This window comes from Arvicanthis niloticus, chromosome 2 (assembly GCF_011762505.2).
Source record: "Arvicanthis niloticus isolate mArvNil1 chromosome 2, mArvNil1.pat.X, whole genome shotgun sequence".
Classification (NCBI taxonomy): Eukaryota; Metazoa; Chordata; class Mammalia; order Rodentia; family Muridae; genus Arvicanthis; species Arvicanthis niloticus.
In genome coordinates this window covers 82,210,392-82,230,784 of record NC_047659.1, presented here as the reverse complement: position 1 = coordinate 82,230,784, position 20,393 = coordinate 82,210,392, and the positions used below count along the sequence as shown (strand labels likewise).

The following is a 20,393-nucleotide window of genomic DNA, read 5'->3' as shown; positions in this document are numbered from 1 at the left end:
AAAATGTATATAATAGTTCTGTCTGCACGAATTAGCACTTCTATAGATTTTGCAATAATAGTAGACCAATAAATGGGAATAAAATATTTGAAATTATTAAGAGCCTTAAGTTCATATTTTTTAATTCTTTTAAAGTCTCTAAAACAGAGATTATCTTTCGGCTTATGAGTAGATAATATGAAGCACAAAGAATCGATTTGTAATCCAAATTCACACAAGTAATAATAAAGGAGACAAAGTATAAACCTATGTTGCCTCTTTATGATCTAACTCTACTTCACTGTTAACATGAGAAGGTACTTTTGAGACTGAACCAAACAGAACTACTCAAAATAAATTTTTATAGGCTGTATTGCTTAGTTTCCATTTACAAATAACAAACATTTGAGTTTATTCCAATGCACTGCACATTTTCATAACAATTACCAGTTTTGTGTTTTTTGGAGTTTCCTAGAAGAGCCCAAACCATATATCCATCTAATTGAGGGTCAGAATCTTAATCCCAATTTATACTTTGACATATGTTTCAGTTTGTTTCTGCAGTTCCTATAATCGGGCTTAACAACTTGGCCACTGATCTAATATTGTGGAAATTTTTGAAATAAAAAGTAAAGGACCATAGTCAAAACAAATCAGACCTGCTACTCCTCCTGATTCCATTTATCCAAGTCTTTACACTCAGCCAGAGTGGCTGATGCTATCCCAACACATTTTCCCCAGATGATGGAGACTTGCCAGGATCCCTCACAGTGTACACGTGTTAATATATTCCTTTCTTACCACCTCACCTCAACAGTCCCCATGTAGTACCAGAGTTTCTGCCACCTTTTCTGCAGTTTTTAATTCTATAAGCTGCATAACTAGCAGAGGGTTTTGCTGCCATGCTGGTTTTGTTTTGCTTGCCTATTTTGGACATGGCTATTACTGTTGGTGTTAGGGAGAATGAAATAAACTGAATAACTTCTTTGAAATTAGCCTTCTTTTCTACTCTCCATCTCCAAAATGTTGATATATTGAAATTCAGGTTACATGAGATTTTTTTTTTAAATATTCGGGGATTTTATTAGTGTTGTAAGAACACCTAAAATAGCATATCACCACCAACAACATGTTGAAATAGGCCACGGAACAACTACAGGTGTCTGGGGCCTAACTTCAGAGTGTTTCTTCATCAAGAGTGACATTTAACCTCTGCATTGGGTCTTTAAGAACTCAGCAGAGGATTCTCATGTGCAACCACAGTTGAGAAGTTCTGGTTGAGAGGATAGGACCCTGCCAGACACACAGGTCTCCAGAGCAGCAGAATTTCAGGTGCTATATAAGCTCTGAATTCTCACAACTGTCTGTCACAAACATCTGTTATACTCCTAGGAAACAAATATCCACTTGTTATTTTCCATTTAAATATAGTTACAAGCTTGGAGAATTTTAAATGCTTGAGATGTCAGAATAGCTATATTTAGTTCTTGGCTAGCACCTCAATGGTTGATTGGTTTGTAAAATTAAAGAGAGAGAGAGAGAGAGAGAGAGAGAGAGAGAGAGAGAGAGAGACCAGATTTTCAAGCATTTTTCATATATAATAGGAAGAGATAAATGCTTACTGAACAAATGCATGCCTAGATGTGTTTAGAAGGTTACCAAATAGAATATGAGTACAGGAATTAACAGAGTATTCTATAATTATTAATTTATGTTCAACTAAATCAAAATGGTAATTAGAGGACAAAGTACACTTCAGTTTCCATATCTGTACTTTCTCAGTTACTTGTCATTATTCTGCCAACCCATCTGCCAGGACATCTTCTGTACAATATTATTTTATGCAATTCAACAATTCTAATGTCCCAGTGATGAAAGCTCTACTGTAATAAGGACTAAGAGCTTGGAAAAACTCCCACTCTCAGTTTTATCAATTATATATGGATATGGAAAGAAGAATTCAAAAATTGTAATTTTTCAGGATTTAAATCTTGATTTAGAGCAATGAACTTTATAGAGAATGGAGAAAAAGACTCATTCCTACCCACCAACAAAAACAAAATAATGAATTTTCAGAAGCCCCATGGAGATATTGTTAGAGAGGAAATTATTTTAACTTCATGATATAATTTAACAAAATCATTCTAAGCTACTCTTTTCCTCAATGGTGCCATTTCCATGATTACAAATTAGATTAAATTAGAATAAATCATAAAGAAACAATTGCTGTCAATGAAACAAAATGTTTTCACATTCTGTTACACATATTAATATGTGTAAGGAACTGTGCTTTGCATTTTGTTCTTAACTGGGCTTGAGTTTGTATCTTATAGAACGTGAGGCTTGCTGCTTAATATAAACATTGATTTGGCTTTCTCTAAATTATCTAAAGAAATTAGATCCCACAAAGATCAGACTGTAAAGAATCCAGGGACATTTCACATTGCAAATGAGGTAATATTTTAGTTCAGAAATGCCAATAGAAGTTTGAAGTTGAGGGGTCAAATTCTCCCTCAACATAGTGCAAAGTAGGGTCAAAAGGGTGCAGTATTTAACTAACAAGATGGTCTTTAAAGAAACTACATTAAGGAACAGAAAGATGGCTCAATAGTTAAGAACATATACTGTTCTTGAAAGGACCAGAATTCAGCTCCTGGAACCTTTGTTGTTAGGCAGCTCACAACCATCTCTAACTCCAGAAGATCCAACAGCCATTTCTACTGATATACACAAACCCACAGACACACACACACAAGTATGCATAATTTTATTTTTAAATGAAAAAATGTGTATGATATATATATATGTATATGTGTGTGTGTTTATGTGTGACATCATAAATATCTATTTAATTGACCATGCTATGTTAGAGGCATCTCTTCCTTACCCCTATGTTAATTTAACTCAGACATACACCATTACCTCTCATGCCTGTCATAGACTAGTAAAACTGAGACATCCGTATCTCATTACCACTGTCATTCAGAAGTCCTGACTGCTGAAAATGTTGGGTAATCAAGTTATGGTTTTAGGACCAGCTTAGTGCCTTTGATGGAGTCAGCATGGAAGAGATGATGGTAGTCATAGCCGTTCCTTCGTTGTTTGCTCAGAATTGCTTCATTCTCTTCTTTCTAAATTCTCTCTTCACAGGACACATGGTGCATGCTGTCCATCCCTTGCCATATTTTCTTTTGACAGACAAGTCATGCCAAGCCTATTTAGGACTGGTTTTATTTTTGTTTTGGTTTGGTTTTTTGTTTGTTTGTTTGTTAATTTTAGTCAGCTTTTGGGTTGGGTTGGTTGGTTGGTTGGTTGGTTGGTCAGGAAGTTGTTTTGTGTGTGTGTGTGTGTGTGGTTTTGGTTCTCTTTTCCAACAACTGTTCTTGGTGTATGAGCCTTCATCTGGAAGCCTTTTTAGCTGCTGGAAAGGAATCTCCCTCAGCCAACCCTACTTTATGAGATTAGAATCTGTACTTTCTTCTAAAGTCCAGGCATTATGATAGAAAATAACATCTCATTACTTCTCACAAATATAAACAAATTTTGTATTCTCCGTGGCCAAAGAGGAAAAAAGAAATGTAAATTCTCCTCTCCCCCATTAGTTTATAACATAAAATAGTTACTTCTTTTTTGTTGAATATTCTGACTTTATTTATAATAAGTTCAGTATATTAAAACACTAACACAGCTGTAAGCTATTCCTACTGATTATTTGCTAGTTTGTGCAGTGTTTAAAACTATAATTTTATTAAGACAATATTGAGAAATCTTGAATGATCTCAAATAAGGAAAAATATCAAACCCTCAAATTTTCCTTTTTTTACTAATTGTGTGACTTCATAAACTAGCTTGCTATGCCAGGGCAGAATTATTTACATAAATTCACTTGTGTGTCACAAAGTGAGAGAGAAGAATTAGGAGGAAAGTGGTCCAGTTTAAGCAATTAACCAGTCACCCTGCTGTAATCCTTGAAATGCATAGATATCACTGTCATATTCATATTGAGCCTTTCTAGTCAAAGTGGGGACCTGATCAGAATCATACCATCAGTATCAACTAAATAATCCACACACAAGTTCCTGCTAAGTGAGTTTTGAAGCCTAAGGACCTCCATCAAGTGAAGACTTTAAAAACTTCTTTCTTAGTATTACTAACAACTGTCTTGATTTCAAAAATTAACCTCATGATGAACTCGTAGCAATTCTTCATCAGAAAATTAAGCACAAAAGGCAAAGGCTTGCAAGCACAACTGCCTAGTTTACTTTTTTTTCTAGACTAAAACTAGAAATGCAGCTTTATATTTTGGGTTTTTTGTTGTTGTTGTTGTTTCTCTAAAAATGTTTTCTTCACTGAGGTAAGCATACTGCACAGGTACACAGCCTGAGGGTTAGACTATGTGAGGAATGAACTGAAAGTTAAAGCATTCCGAAATTAACTTCAGAAATAAAATTAAGAAGATGAGGCACAGAGAGAAAAGTGGTTAAAGAAAATAAACACGGTCTTGATGTTTATCCGATGCTACCTATTGCCAAGTAACACTTACATGGACCCCATCAAAATTAAAATATATCAATTCTTTGGCATACTTTTTCTAAAGACTTTTGAAACAAACTAAGATCTGAACACTGTAGGGCATCCATATTAAATTAGTCCCCAGAACAGAGAGTTTAATCATAGATTTGCTCTGGGCTACTTGTAAGTGAGATGTCCAGCTAAGCCTGTTGTATAATTTCCCATAGCTCTGTTTCTCCTCAGCTGAGGGCTTGGCCTCACTCTTCTGGAGTGTTTTAATCCCTACCATGCCTTCTGAGATCCTAGGATGAAAGTTTGCTGGAAAGAGAATAAAACACTGCTAGCCCTGCCCTGTTTCACATCTGTACAAGTGCCTTGCATGCAGACCTCATCAGATGAATAAAATCAAACAAAATTAGATGTTTCTAGTGGGCTATCTGTCAAGTACACTAGCCAGAGAGCTAAGAACTAGAATACTGAAATAGCATCTAGGGATTAAGACTGGATAGCCTTCCCATCAGCCATTGGACTTGTGATGGTCCTTCTAAAGCTGTCTGTAAACCAGGCCAGCAACATGTCATACACTAAGTTGTCTTAGAGATGTGGATGGATGAGTGAAATAGTCACAGTCCCTGGCATCCATCCCGTCAGAAATTGTTCCCACCGTTAGCACTCCCTTCAAGTCTGACTTTGAAACACCTACTTGTTTGACATGCATATTACCAGAAAATATTGCTGAAGTGTGGGGACAAAACGGGAAAAGAAAAAACAAGCTAACCCGTTTTGTTGAAATGTCTAGCCAAGAACCAGCTTGGGAGGGGTTGGGGGGACTGGACTACATAGCCTGTCTTGAAGAAAAATTGTTTGTGGAGTATGGAAACCAACCTAGAAGTGGTTCAGACTTGAGAGAAAAACAAAGAAGACTTGTCTGAGTTCTGAATTTGGTCGTAATCTTAACCTATGTTGAAAAGACTGAACCACTGAAACTTCATAATGAGTTGTTTTAAATGCACCACTGACTGTAGAGTTTGAGGTGGAGGAAAGCCTTAAAAATGAATATTCAAGTAAATACTGGGGTTTCCTGGGCAGTGTAACGTGGAGTTTTGTTCCTACAGCCATTGTTCATGTTATCTGCCAAGAGCCAGTCCCTGGGGTTCTTTTTGTGGTATTACGTTTCAAAGTAATTAATGCTGCTGCCAGTAAAAGCATGTGACTATGAGATCATTTCATGAATGGAAGAAAAAGTGATTGTTGTGCCTCATTCTCCCTAGAAATCATTTGAGAAAATAAATGAAGTATTCTGTTTAGGCAGCAACTTCTCCAAAAGTTCTCTGGTGCCCATGGCAAGCCATTGTCTCTAAGACAAGAGAAGTGATTTTGATAAGACATCTTTTATGGCTTAAATATTAAACTCAGAGTCTCTGCAATCAGTATTATGAATCTTCACAAACCCAATAGTAGTCATTATCCACATTTTGCAGGTATGAATCTGAGCCAAACAGGGTTACTTGCCTCAATATCCCACCCTGTTTTCTTTGCAACACTTTAGTTTGGGTTATTTCCTGTATAGTTTATAATGCTGAAATTTTGGACTGTCAAGTCTGCTTTCTGAGAGATAGCTCATAAGTAAAACTTTTGCCGAACAAGCATGAAGAGCTCAGTTCAGATCCCAGAATCCACATAAAAATTCAAAGATGAAAGCATACACCTATAATCCTAGCATTGGGAAGGCAGAGACACAAAGATGTCCTGAAGCTTGCTTGCTCACACATACATGCTCATAGACACACACTCACAGATACACACATACCACATTTTTTTGGAGGAGTTATCAAAAGTTACTCCTTTTTTGCAGTCCATTGAATTCTTAATCTTCGATAATGAAGGCCTTTCGGAATTCTTTTAGAGCAATATTTTGTAATTCATTGTGATGGTTTGTATATGGTTGGCCCAGGGAGTGGCACTATTAGGATGATGTATCCTTGTTGGAGTAGGTATGTCACTGTAGGTGTAGGCTTTAATACCCTAGTTCTAGCTGCCTGAAAGTCTTCTCATAGAGGCCTGAAAATGAAGATGTAGAACTCTCAGCTTCTCCTGTACCATGCCTGCCTAGATGTTGCCATGTTCCCTCCTTGATGATAATAGGCTGAACCTCTGAACCTGTAAGCCAGCCCCAGTTAAATATCACCCATATAAGAGTTGCCTTGGCCATGGCATCTGTTCACAGCAGTAAAACCTAACTAAGACAGAAGTTGGTACAGGACTAGAGTATTGCTGTGATAGCCTGACCATGCTTTTGTGTAGAAGAATGTGGATTTGGGAACTTTGGATTTGGAAAGCTGTGTCATGCTTTAAGTGTAGCTTAATGGGCTATCCTAGTAAGAATATGGAAGACTTTACAGCTGAGAGTGATTTGAACTGTACAGAGCTGGCCCAAGAGGCTTCAGGAGAGAATTTCAGTACATGGCCTAGAGACTATTTTTGTGGTATTTTTGGTAAAGAATGTGGCTGCTTTTTCCCCTTCTCTGAAGAGTCTACCTGAGGCTAAGGTAAAGAGATTTATATTAATTGCACTGGCAAAGAAAGAAGTCTCAGCAAAGCCCAATAAAGACCTTCTTCTCTTATTAAGTCTCATGAAGAACATTTTGAACAAGCCTAGCAAGCTGAGAAAGAAAAAATACAAAATTTATGGTTTAAGTATTAAAGGGGCACCAGGAGGTAAAATGAAACGGAATCCTATGTTCTAGGAGATAACAGATTAAGAAAGTGAGACTTTGGGGCAAGAACCTACCCAGCTAAGTTTAGATTCAGGCATGGTGGTACACACCTTTAATTCCAGGAGGTAAAGCCTGAGTTCAAGACTAGCCTAGGAGAGAGCAAGTTCTAGGTAAAGAAAAGCTTACATACAAGTGTGATGGTACACACTTTAATCCCAGGAGACAGTTATGCAAATCTCTGAGTTCAAGGTCAATCTACAGAGCAAGTTCCAGGACAGCCAAGCTTACACAGTGAGAGAGTAGGAAAACAGAAAGCTGGTCAGATAATAAGGGAGATCATGCTCCAGCCATAGAAAGCAGAACTCAGAAGCTTTGGTTATGTGGCTCTGGAGTTCAACTTCAGAATAGAAGAGACAACTGGAACAATTGATGCTGGTTAGATAACGATAAGAAATTAGTGGTGATTAAGAAGGGACAAGCATCACTGCAGTCAAATCTTCTGGAAAGTATTTCTGAGAATGCAAAGAAGCTGTATTCCAGTGATAGCCAAGGTTGTACCTCATGCTGCAGCTGGACTTGGTCATGTTTAAGAGTCATCCAGGTGGTACTGGTTTTGAAGGCATGAAGGGGTCATGAAGAGCAATTGAGAGAGGCCATGGAAGGCCATTGGTGCAGCCTCAATTGCAGTTGATGGCCCAGAACTGGAGAGGTCATGCCAAGGAGTTGAGGCTTGGCACCATAAAGAGAGCCTATGAGAGGCTATTGGTGAAAGCATACTTGCAGCAGAAGACCCCAGAGTACTGGAGATGCCAGTACCATGGATGACCATCAAGAACAGCGGCAGCAGTGGAATAGATCAACCTGAGCTTAGAGTGCTACAGAGGGCATAGCTGGAGAAGTGACAGCAGCCCTTTGTAGGAGCCCAGAAGATCATGTATGTATCCCAGACATTGTGACAAGAAAGAAGCTGTGATGCTGAAGTTAACTAGGTGACCCCAAGATGTCAAAGATGCAAGAGCCATGGGATAGCTGCCTAAAAAAGCTGCTACCAGGGAGTGGAACCAGCCCAGGAGAAAGAACTTTGTTGCAGTCAACAAAGATTAGAAAAAAAGAGTTGGAGATCTAAAGACTGCTTTGACATCAGACTAGGGGATAGAGTTTAGAAGTTGCCCAGCTGGTTTCCTGTCTTGCTTTGGAGATTACAGTTAAGTGATTGGATGAATCTCAGTGGAGACTTTAAACTTTGGACTCTTATCATTGTTGAGACTGCTATAGATTATGAGGATTTTAGAAGTTGGAAATGCATTTTTTTATTATACCATGGCTAGGTATGGTCCCCATAAACTCCTGTGTTTGAACAAGCCTATGGAGACTGGGGAGTGGAGTGTGATGGTTTGTATATGCTTGGCCCAGGGAGTGGCACTTTTAGGAGGTGTGGCCCTGTTGAAGAGTAGGTGTGGCCTTGTTGGAGTAGGTGTGTCACTGTAGACATGGCTTTAAGATCCTCATCCTAACTGCCTAGAAGCAAGTCTTCTAAAGGCCTTTAGAAGAAGACATAGAAGACATAGTAGTTCCTCCTACACCTACACCATGCTTATCCCAACACTGCCAACCTCTCACCTTGATAATAATAGTCTGAACCTCTGAACCTATAAACTAGCCCCAATTAAATGATATCCTTATAAGAGTTGCCTTGGTCATAATGACTGTTCACAGCAGTAAAACCCTCATGAAGATATGCATATTGGCAGAGCTATAAAAATCTGCAGGTGATAAGGAGCTTTCTATTTCTAACTATCTTCACTAAACAATTTTGTTAAATTTTCCATGAAATTTTTTCAACTTTATTGCAGTATGATTTTGAAAATGTATAAAATTAGTAGTATACAATGTAATACATTAAGAAATGGTTAATAAAAAGCTAAGTTACATATTTACCACCTTTTAGATATGAAGGGGTCTGTGTGCATGCAAACTGAATACACTTGATAATTTATGCCCCTGCAAATTTCATATATACCATACATGAACTGTAGTGAAAATACTGAAGAGTTATGCTTTATTTTTAGATTAATTGGCATATATTTACGTGAACAAAGTTTTACCTATGTGTACATGTGTACACTATACATATGCCTAGAGGCCAGAAGGGAGAATCAGATCCTCTGGAATTAGAGTTATAGACCACTATTAGATACCATGTGGGTGCTAGGAACCAAACGGGGTTCTGTAAGTAGTTTTGTACTTTTAACCAATGTCTTCCACTTCCATCCCTAACTCATAGTAATCATCACATGTTCCCCATTACTGAGTTCTTTTGGTATAATATAACATAAAGTCACATAAAATAAAAGCACAGATAAATTATTATCAGACAAATGCTCTTAAACAAGGTCCATGTCAACAAGTAGACCATTGTAGCCACCACAAACCCCAACCACGTGTCTTAAGCAAAACCAAACTTTTAGGACCACAACGTTTGTTTCTTTGCTGTCTTGGTTTAGTGTCATCAGCCCTCATGTGCTTTCTTTGGCGTGACTACTCAAATTCTCAATTGTCTGGATGTGTTTGTTTGTTTGTTTTTATCTTTTTTATGCGCTGTCAGAGTTTGAGTAAGCATAAATTTGCTGTTTGTCCCAAGTCTTATGTCACTGGGTCTGTATTTATTTTGCCTGTCTGAAACCCAGCCTCTTATAAATTTCTCAGGAAAGACCCAAGGGAACAATATCCTCTGGATTCTTGAATGTTGACAGCAGCTTAAGACTTTTCCTTCCACTTGAAAATTGCCCTGGCTAAATAAAGAATTCTTGGTTCACATCATGTTTAACAAGTCAGGAGAGTTTTATTGGTAATCAAATTTTATTTTCCTTATGAGTAATGTAATATCTCTACCTGGACAGTGGATTTTTTTTCCTTTGAAGTCTAGTCATTTTACATGCCATGTTTTGGTGTGGGTTATTCTGGGGTCAGTTCTTCAATGAGCAGTTACAAGTTTTCCTTTAAAATCTCAGGTTTTTTTCTTGAAATTTTTCTATGTATTCTGTTTCTTTGTTTTGAGTTTCATCTTATGGAAGTCCCATCAAGCGTGTGTTCCGTCTTCCTTAATGCCTTCCTATTTGCTTTTTTTCTCTTGCCTTACCTCATTCTTTCTTTAATGTTCTTTATTCATTTATTTATTGTGTGTGTGTGTGTGTTCGTGCATACACATGTGAGCACCTACTTATCTCCAGATACAACACAAGCCCTTGAGGACCAAATAAGAACATCTGATGTCCTGGAACAGGAGGTGTTAACCACTAGATGTTGGTGTTGGGAGCTGAACCCAGGTCCTCTGCAAGATTAAATCCTCTTAACCATTGAGGAGCCACCTCTCTAGCCCTCTTTACTTAATTTCAAAGTCATTTCCTTTTCAATCCCTTAGCCACCTAAACACATTGTCTGTTGTATATATTTCATTTCTCATGGCTTCTAGTTTGGTCTTCAGAATTTTTTTTTTCCTATGTATACCATTCTGTATTTGAGTCTCTATTTCTGAGAGAGGTTTTTTTTTGTCACATATTGAACCACTTCATTAAAGACTACTAGACTCATTAGAAGTGATTTTAAATAGGAAAAATATACAAAATTGTGGGTCTGGGAAAATGGCTCGGTGATTAAGAGCTCTTGCTCCTCTTCTAAAGGAGCAGTGTTCAGTTCCCAGCACCTACCTCACATAGCTCACTAGTACATGTAACTCCAACTCCAGAGAATGTCACATCCTTTTTGGTCTCTTCAGGTTACTGCACACACATGCACACACACACACACACACACACACACACATGCACAAAGATAATAAAGAAATCTTTTTTTCTTTCTGAGAAATGGTCTCACTATGTAGAACAAGCTGGCCTTGAACTCATAGATTTTAATTTTAAAGTCCTGGGACTAACAATGTATGCCACCATGCCTGGCTAAAATAAAGTTTTTGAAAAAATAGGAAAATATGATACTTTCTGGCTGTGGGAGGCCATACATACCTAGAGGGCAATGTCAGTGTTCTGTTATCTTATGACTTGTACTGTTTTCTTCATAAGAAACCTCAGAATACTCTGTTGCTAGTTTCATATGAGATTAACTTGAAAATAAAAATAACAATGAAAAGGAAAGATGCTCTAGAAACCTCGGCTTAGGATTTCAAAGCTCAGTTTCAACACTATAACTCATAGCTTTCTAAAGGAGCTTGTTCTTCTCCTGAACTGTCACCTGCACAACCTTCTTCACTCTGTTGTGGGTGATGTAAGCTCAATGTGGAGACTGTTCTTCAGAAGAAGTTATGTCATGGAATGGAGACTTACTAGGTCAATTTCTAAGATTCATGATAATTGATAACACACCATGCCGTGGATCTCTTAAACTCAAATATTCTGAAATGAGGAGCCCCCTCCCTGCACATTGTCATCCCCCACTGTCTCACTGAACTAAGAGTGAGTATCCACTGATGATCTATGCAGACTAAGCTGGACCCCAAAGAAACCTGAATACTACGTGTCTTGCCATATGTTTCCTAGGTCAATCTATGCTTTTGCCTTAGATCCTAAGCCTCTGCATTTAGTCATTAGCTTTCTAGTGGTATAAAAAGCAGCAAAATGTGTTGAATGGCAGCATGAAACCCAAGTACAAACTGGAATGCTTTTTAGGTCAAAAATCCCATATTTCTTCAAACACTAAATTGAGAGAACAGTTTGAAGAGGAGGTCCTTGGTCATGTAAAGGCTGGATGCCCCAGTGTGGGGGAATTCGAAAGTGGAGAAGTGGAAGTGTGTGGGTGGGTGGGGGCACACCCTCATAAAAGCAGGAGGAGGGGAGATGGGTTTCTGGGGAAAGGAGAAATGGGGAAGGGGATAACATCTGAAATGTAAATAAAAAATATCCAATTTTTAAAAATTTTAAAAAGGGTCAAGGATGGCAGCTCTGTATATAAAGCACTTGCTGTGTAAGCACAAAGACAAGAGTGCAGATTCCAGCACCCAGGAAAATGTTGGGTGGGCATAGTGGCTTGTGTGCAATTCTAGTGCTCAGAAGGTGAAGACAGGGATTTCCCTGAACATGCTGTCTAACTAGAATAGCCAGATTAATGCGCTATGGGTTTAACTGTGAAACTATTCCACAATAAAAAAAGTGAAAAGTTATTAGGAAGTCTCCCAGTGTCAACCTCTTGCTTCTACACATGTACAGTATGTGTCCCCACATGCATTTGAACATGTATACACACATACACTAATGATAATCATGCACAAAATGAAAAATGGTTCTTGTTACTTTACAAAGAAGAAAAATGATTGTGACTATGACAGGGTATGTGTAATAGTTTCAAGTTTTATATCATGACCAATAGTAATAGTGATTCCAATAGTGTAATACATACACACACATACATACATACATACATATATACATACATACATACTGATAGATGATAAAAGATAGGTAGTTAAATTATAGATAAGCATGTAAATCCATAATAGATAGTTATACATAGAACAGAAAGATAGATTATAGGAAGGTAAATAATTAGATGATGGATATATGGATGGATAGATAGATAGATAGATAGATACATAGATAGATAGATAGATAGATAGATAGATAGATAGATATAGATAAGAGAAAGAAAGAAAGAAAAAAAAGAAAGAAAGAAAGAAAGAAAGAGAAAGGAAGAAAAGGAAATCTATAAAAACTGCTACCACAACTAGTAATTGAGAGCAGCAAAGACGCAGTGTGCAAGATGAACAAATAAAGCTTAATTTTATCTACATATAGAAGCAATAAGCAATCTGAAAAGTAAATTAAGTCAACTGAATTTGGGATAGAATCCAGATGAATAAAATATCTAATAGAATGAACCAAGGAGGTAAAAAAAAATCAAACAATTAAAATATAAAAATCCCTAAAATAAATTGTCTTAATGAATGAAAAAAACATTAGATGTTTTTATTGAAACATGTAATATCAGTAAGACGTTAATTCTACACAAGGCAATCTATAGTCATTGAAGTCTCCACCAAAATTACCTTTTCTTTCACAAATGGAAAAAACAATTTCAAGGGGCTACAAATAGGCAAAACTAATTTGTGATAATCACTATTGGTGCTACTGGAATAAAGCAGCGAAGATATTTAGTTCAGAAATAAATCTATTCTTTATGGCCAACTGACTATCAGAAAAGATATCAAAGACATTCAGTATGGAAATAATTGTGTCTTCAATAAATGGTGCTGGGACAACTGAACATCCATGGGTAAGTGAATAAAGCTGGATTCTCTAACTCAAACTCTATACAACAAAAAAATATTGCAATGGATCAATGAGTTAAAAATAAGCTATAAATCTTAAAATTCTTAGAAAAGAACACATAGGTAAATTTGAATGATCATGGCTTGAGTAATGGGTTTGTAGCTATTACACTGAAATATGGTCAACAAAGAAAAGGTGGATAAGTTGGATTTCACAAAAATGAAAAACCTATGAGCAACAAAAAGCATTCATTCACATTGGGGCTGGAGAGATGGCTCGTCAGGTAAGAACACTGGCTGTTCTTGCCAAGGATCCAGGTTCAGTTCTCAGCAATCATACCAGAAGATTCTCAACCACCTATAATTCTAGTTCTGTTACTGTTACTCAGTAGCATCTGTTCCAGGGAACCTAATGCACTCCTCTGAAGGCACTGAATACATACACATGGTGCACATGCTCATAAATACATGTATATGCATATACATATACATAATAGAAACAAGTCCTCTTTAAAATTACAAGAAAATGGAAAAGGCCTATAGAATACATACAAGTTTTCACAAATCAGGTTAATCAATAGTCTAGTATCCTAGCTATATAATAAACTACTTTGATTCAACAAAAAATATGTCAACCTAAAAATAGAAGATTTGCATAGATTATTCTAACAAAGACACAAAAGTGTCCAGAAAGTACATTGTAAGATACTCATTATAATTGGTCATTAGGAAGATACAAATCAAAACCACAATAACAACATTAACTAAATAGACTATAATAACAATATTCAAAAATTAGGCACTGTAAAATGTATGTATAGCTGGGCAGTGGTGGCGCACGCCTTTAATCCCAGCACTTGGGAGGCAGAGGCAGGCAGATTTCTGAGTTCGAGGCCAGCCTGGTCTACAAAGTGAGTTCCAGGACAGCCAGGACTACACAGAGAAACCCTGTCTCAAAAAACAAAACAAAAAAAAAAAAGTATGTATAGATGTGAATGTCTTGAAAATCTGAAACATTGATAGTTAGAATTAAAATGATATGTCTGTTATGGAAAATAGTTTGGCCATTCCTCAAACAGTATAGCACAGAACAATTATTTGATCTTCTATGTACTCTTATGAATATATTTTAAAAATTAGAAACAGGTGCTCAAATAAATACATGAACACATACATCCAGATCTGCATTATTTGTAACAACCAAAAAGTAGAAACAACCTTACTGGACAAACTAATGAAAAATAGAGAGACACACTGTATTCTCTCCATTTAAGCAGTGCAGAATTCAGCCACCCAGACCACACAGCAGAATGTTATCAGCTGTAAAGGGAAGTGATCTAAAAACATGTGCTTTAACACTGTGAATGAATCTTGAAAACATTAAGCAGCATGAAAAAAAGTCGAGCACAGAAGGACAAACAATATTCAAGCTCATGTGTAGTAAATATTAAAATAGGTAAACATATAAGATCAGTTATTGTCAAAGATCTAGAGGAGAACAAAATGAGAAGAAACTATAGATAAGAACTTTAAACTGCTACATTTCTATCACCGTGATAAAATATCATGACCAAAGCAACTTATAGAAAGAGAGGTTTATTTAGGCATACAGTTCTAGAGAGACAAGAATTCAGTGTGACAGCATCAGCAGGCATGCGGGCAGGAACAGGAACATGAGAGCTTGCACCTTCAGCTGTGAGCGTAGAGAGAAAATCTGCAAGTATAGAAAGCTAAAAGCTCTCACAATCTACCTCAGTAACGTCTTTCCTTTCATGAGGCCATACCTCCTAAGCCTCCCCAAACAATATCATCTACTGGAGACCAATTGTTTTGATATCTGTGTGCTTTAACACTGTAGAGGAATCTTGATGACATTATGCAGAGTGAAAAAAGTCAGGCACAAAATGACAAACAATATACAATGTCATGTGTAGTTTCTATGAGAAACATTCTCACTGAAGCCTCTACACGGCTTTAGCTACTCATGAGCATATGTTTTTAGAATAACTATGCTCAGAGGTGTTGCTCCCGTTTCGATGTACTAAATGCCACTACCTTGTTCACTTTTCAATTGTTCGTTTTATATTGTATGGATTTTCTGTAGCAAATCAAATGGATTAAACTTGTAAAAAAAAAAAAAAAAAGACTCATAATCCCAATATGTACCTCTCTACCAATCCTATGGGATAGTCTAGCATGTATGTTATACTTTGGTATCTTGACAGAAGTACAGAAATGCCAGTTCAGAAGGAGTCACTTAAAAGAATGAAAGGTTAAGCTTTTTCTGGCTGTTAGTCATTATGTTAATTATTTCATAAAATGGAAACTTTCCATTTCCCCTCTCATAGCAAATGCATTGAAACACATTTCCTCTGGCTTAGCGTCAACCTTTTAAACCACATGTTTCTTGTATTTTGCAGACACACTTGGCAAGTGCAGGACAAGATTGATGCCAACAATGTGGCTTATACAACTGGGAAGCTCAGCTTCCACACTGACTACCCAGCCCTCCATCATCCACCTGGGGTAAGGTGAGCTTCAACTCATTTTCCACAAGTCAGGCCAAGAAAAAATGTTCTCCTGGACTGAGTCTAGATTATATATCTTATTGCTGGATATGTCTTATGTCCATCTTCTTTTCTGAGACAGACTCTGAACTCACAGACATCTTATGCCTAAGTTCTGAATGTCCTCACTTTTTTAAAGGGAAAAGGACATTTTTACTCATCTTTCTTCTTGGATGTAAGTATTGGAGCATTTTGCTTTGCCAAGACAGATTTTAAGACAACGATATATCCTGAGTCTTTCTGCACATATATCACTCCCACAAGAGCTAAGCGAGAATGAAATGTGGAAACAAAGTGTGCAGTCACATGGTGATCTCTTGTATCAGCAAATGATTTAAAAACTTTCCAAATTGGGGATGTTGGAGCTGGCTCAATTGCTGCACAACCGTAAGGACCTGTGTTCAGATACCTGTCACTCAGGTAGAAAGGCATGGGGTGTGTGTATGTGTCTATAAACCCAGCTCTGGGAAGGCAGAAAAAAGCTCTCCGGGGCATGCTAGTCAGCTAGTGCAATCAATTGTTGAGCTCTGGGTTCAGTGATAAACCCTGTTCCTAAAATACAATGGAGAGTAATTGAGGAAATGTTGACCTGCTGCTTACACACACACACACACACACACACACATCTCTCATTAATTTAACAGCTTATAAGAACAATCAGTACAGAAAGACCACTTGACGTTCTGCCCTATCCTAATCATGCATTCACATGCGCATGCGCACACTTTCACATTCACATGAATGCATCAAACACACAAGGTTGAGCTGATGGGCAGTACATGTGAAATGAAAAGCTTAACAGAACACTTCCAGATAATGTAGCTCAATGGTAAGAGTGCTTGACAAGCATGTATTAGGCTGCTCAAATCCTGATAATGATAATCATAATGAATATTAATAATATTAATAAACAGTTAGATACTCTGCACATGTGTTTTTATTATTTGAGCTGTGCTCAGCTAAGCGGTTATTGTTTTCAGTCATCTGGCTCTTGTCAGCTGCTAAGTTGGCCAGGAAACAGCTCACTTCAGATGGTGCTGAGATGGTTTGCCTCTGCTCCCCCTAGTTTATTATCCTCCAACAGGCTAGCCTAGTCTTTCTCACATGACAACTGGCAACATTTTCAATGAGCAAGCCAAAGCATGTGTGAGTTCTCGGGACCTGGGTCAGTAATCAGCATAAGGTCTCTTCAGTGATGTTTTATTTGTCTACGCAATTAATGAGACTAGCCCAGACTGAGGAGATAAGAAAGTGGATTGCTCTCGTGAAAAGCTGGAAACTGCATTATAAAGTGATGGCATCATAAGGAACAGAATAACCATGCTCTTATTGGATGCTCTCTCCTATCACACCCACAAGATTGCTTGCCAGGGAAGCAGCATCGTGGATAGCAGCTTTACCCACGAGAATCTTGACTTTCCCTCCTCATCTTTACAAATCATCATCTTCCTAAACCAAACTCATTTTTTACAAAATCATTATTTTCTTGAGCCAAAAAAACAGAAAACTAAAGACAGTGGTAGCCCTCAGTTTTTAGCTAAAGTGAACTGAACTGAAACAACCACATACAAATCCATATCTTCAGAATAGATAAAAAGCTGGGCAATTCTTGAATTAATTAAGAATGAATGGGCCAAAATCAAAATGAATTCTTTTTGGCCATCATCATAACTGAACGTGTTTTCCCTGTGCCCTGGTTCTTACCCATTGTTCTTGCCAGAATTAGTTAGCTAAGCTAGCCTAGTATTTAGCTTCATATGTTTTAAATTATTATGTTGATTGTAAAACACCACATGATTTCTATGAACCAAACGACAACCGAGACATGACTCCTCTGATCACCTTTTGGGACAAGACCTGGAGAAGGAAAGGAATAGTGACGCTTGTTCTGAATGTGGTACAGAGACACTAAACTGCTCAGTGAATTCTGTCTGCTAACAGTTGCTTGGAGATGTTGAACGTAGAACAACTTAAAAGAACGAATCTCGATAACCAAAAGTCCTACTTGAACTATTTTTTTCTTTTTTTTATTGGATATTTTATTTATTTACATTTCAAATGTTATCCCTTTTCCTGGTTTCCCCTCCAGAAACCACCTATCCCATCTTCCCTCCTCCTGCTTCTATGAGGGTGCTCACCCACCTGAACACCCATTCCTACCTCCCCGCTTTGGCATTCACCTACACTGGGGCATGAAGCCTTTCCAGGACCAAGGGCCTCTCCTCCCATTGATGTCTGACAAGGTCATCCTTTGCTATATTTAACTTTTAAGTTATGTTTTGCTTTTTGTGAATTTAAGTTTGTTTCTAAGTTAAAACTGAAATCCTAAGGGGTGGGGAGGGATGATCCAACGGCTTCTAAAATATACCTCAAATATAACACAATGCTTGGTGTCTTCTCAGTATTTTATGCTTTCTCAGAGTTCTCAGTTCCTTTACATGACTTCTCTTAGAAATCCTTTAGGGTAGACAAACTTGATCATGCCTTGCTGTATTCGACAGGAACATGAAGCATAAGGTTTTCTAAGACAATCACTAATGGATGAAGAACCTGGACTTGAACCTACATCTCTGCCTATATGTTTAACACACCATTATGATTCAGAGCTGGAGTTACTAACTTCCACAATATATAATGCAATAGGTTATTTATAGATATTGTCATATTTTATAAACTCTTCAAGAACGGTAACTGAATCTTATACTTCTTTATAGCTCAAAACTTAAGACATCTTGTGCATGATAGAAACATGAGCAATCTTCCCTAGAGAAACCATGAAGTGTGCAGTAAGCCAAAGGAGGCATCCAAAGCCAATGGCTTTCCATAGTTTTTAAATAATGAATTCCTGGCTTGTTTTCATTCTAGCAGATAAACATATATAGGCTGTCTGTGTCATTGTGAATCTTCCACTTTGAATTATGAAGAATCTGTTAATACCAAAGTTTGATCTTTTCTTTAACAAATAGAAAAGGTAAATGTTCTTTTCAGTATATTTGAAATTATATGGAAAATTACTTTCCTCATAAGGGTTCAACTTGATCAGGATGAGAAGACACATCTTAAATGACACACAGATGTGGCTTTGCTTACTTTTTTCTCTGGGCCAAAAGTCACATGCTTCCATAAGGAAATATTTAGAAAGGAATTTTTTTATTTTGAATGATTTATGTGAAATGAAATTGGGTTTTATATATGACAGGCATATATTTAGCTTTTGGATTAGTGGTGAAAATATTGTCAGACTCTATAATCTATTTTCTTTTTATAAGATTGTGTTAAAACATACCTACACAAAAGAAGATATTATTTGGCCTACTCATATGTAAAAGATATCAACTGGCCTTTTTTAAACTAGTATTTGAGTCAGTGGGTCCATTTTTGGCAAAATTCAAAAGAATTTAACCATTGTGATTCTCTTGAGAACAACGTTGTGTTCTTGTTGTATCTTTTAGAGCTCTGTAAACTTGTAGCTGACGTAGTTATTTCTCCTTTGTGTCACTGTGTTGCCTAGTTTCCCCTTGACCTGCTGAGATAACTTTTCTAAAATGACTTGTTCTGTTTATGCACATACTTTTCAAGGTTAAAATGTTTTCCATTTAAAGAGCAAATCATTACTAATTTGAGTTATCTTCCAACATTGGGAAATAAGAATTGACCTTTTGCGTATGTAGCTACATAAACACCTAAGACTGAGTTTCTATGATTGCTATAAACGGATCCCCTGAAATGTGGGGGACATTTTGTGTTTTGGATTTGTGACAAATGAGCCAAAGATTGAGCACCATCTTTATCACATATTAACTGAATTCTGTTATATATTTTGATATCTTTATATTTCAGTCTCTCCATCTTCAAACTGAAGACAAGTTTATAAAATTCTAAGTGCTGTCACAGAAAGTAATATACAGAAAATAATTATTATTTGAGAACAGTTTATATATAAAATCATAAGAACTGATATAAAACCTGTGGCTCAGTGGATAAACACCTACCAAGAATATGTGAAGACCAGAGTTTGGATCCCCACATTGTATCTCTCCTGTAATTTCAGCACTGATAAAACATACAGGACATCCTCCAATCAACCTATTTTGCTAGCTAGCCTATTTGGCTAGCTCTAGCTTTAACCAAAAAAAAAAAAAAATTCTGCCTCAATAAATAAAGTGAAGAGTAATGAAGAGAAACCATTAATGCTAGCTTTAGGGCTCTATACATATGTACATATGTTCACATACACTTATACATAACACTACCCACATACATGCAAACATGAACATGCATACAACCATATGAAGACATGTGGAGAAAAGAAATATGGAGTATAATTTTAAATTGAATTCTTTT

At 37.0% G+C, this 20,393-nt stretch overlaps 1 protein-coding gene across 1 annotated transcript in view; it reads left to right on the top strand.

Annotated features, from left to right (window-relative positions):
- Bbox1 (gamma-butyrobetaine hydroxylase 1) overlaps positions 1-20,393 on the top strand; it is a 42,496-nt gene that overhangs the window by 13,455 nt on the left and 8,648 nt on the right. Inside the window, exon 4 of the mRNA XM_034496219.2 lies at positions 15,903-16,008. Within this exon, the coding sequence (XP_034352110.1) occupies positions 15,903-16,008 (106 nt within the window). The remainder of the gene's footprint in view (positions 1-15,902; positions 16,009-20,393) is intronic.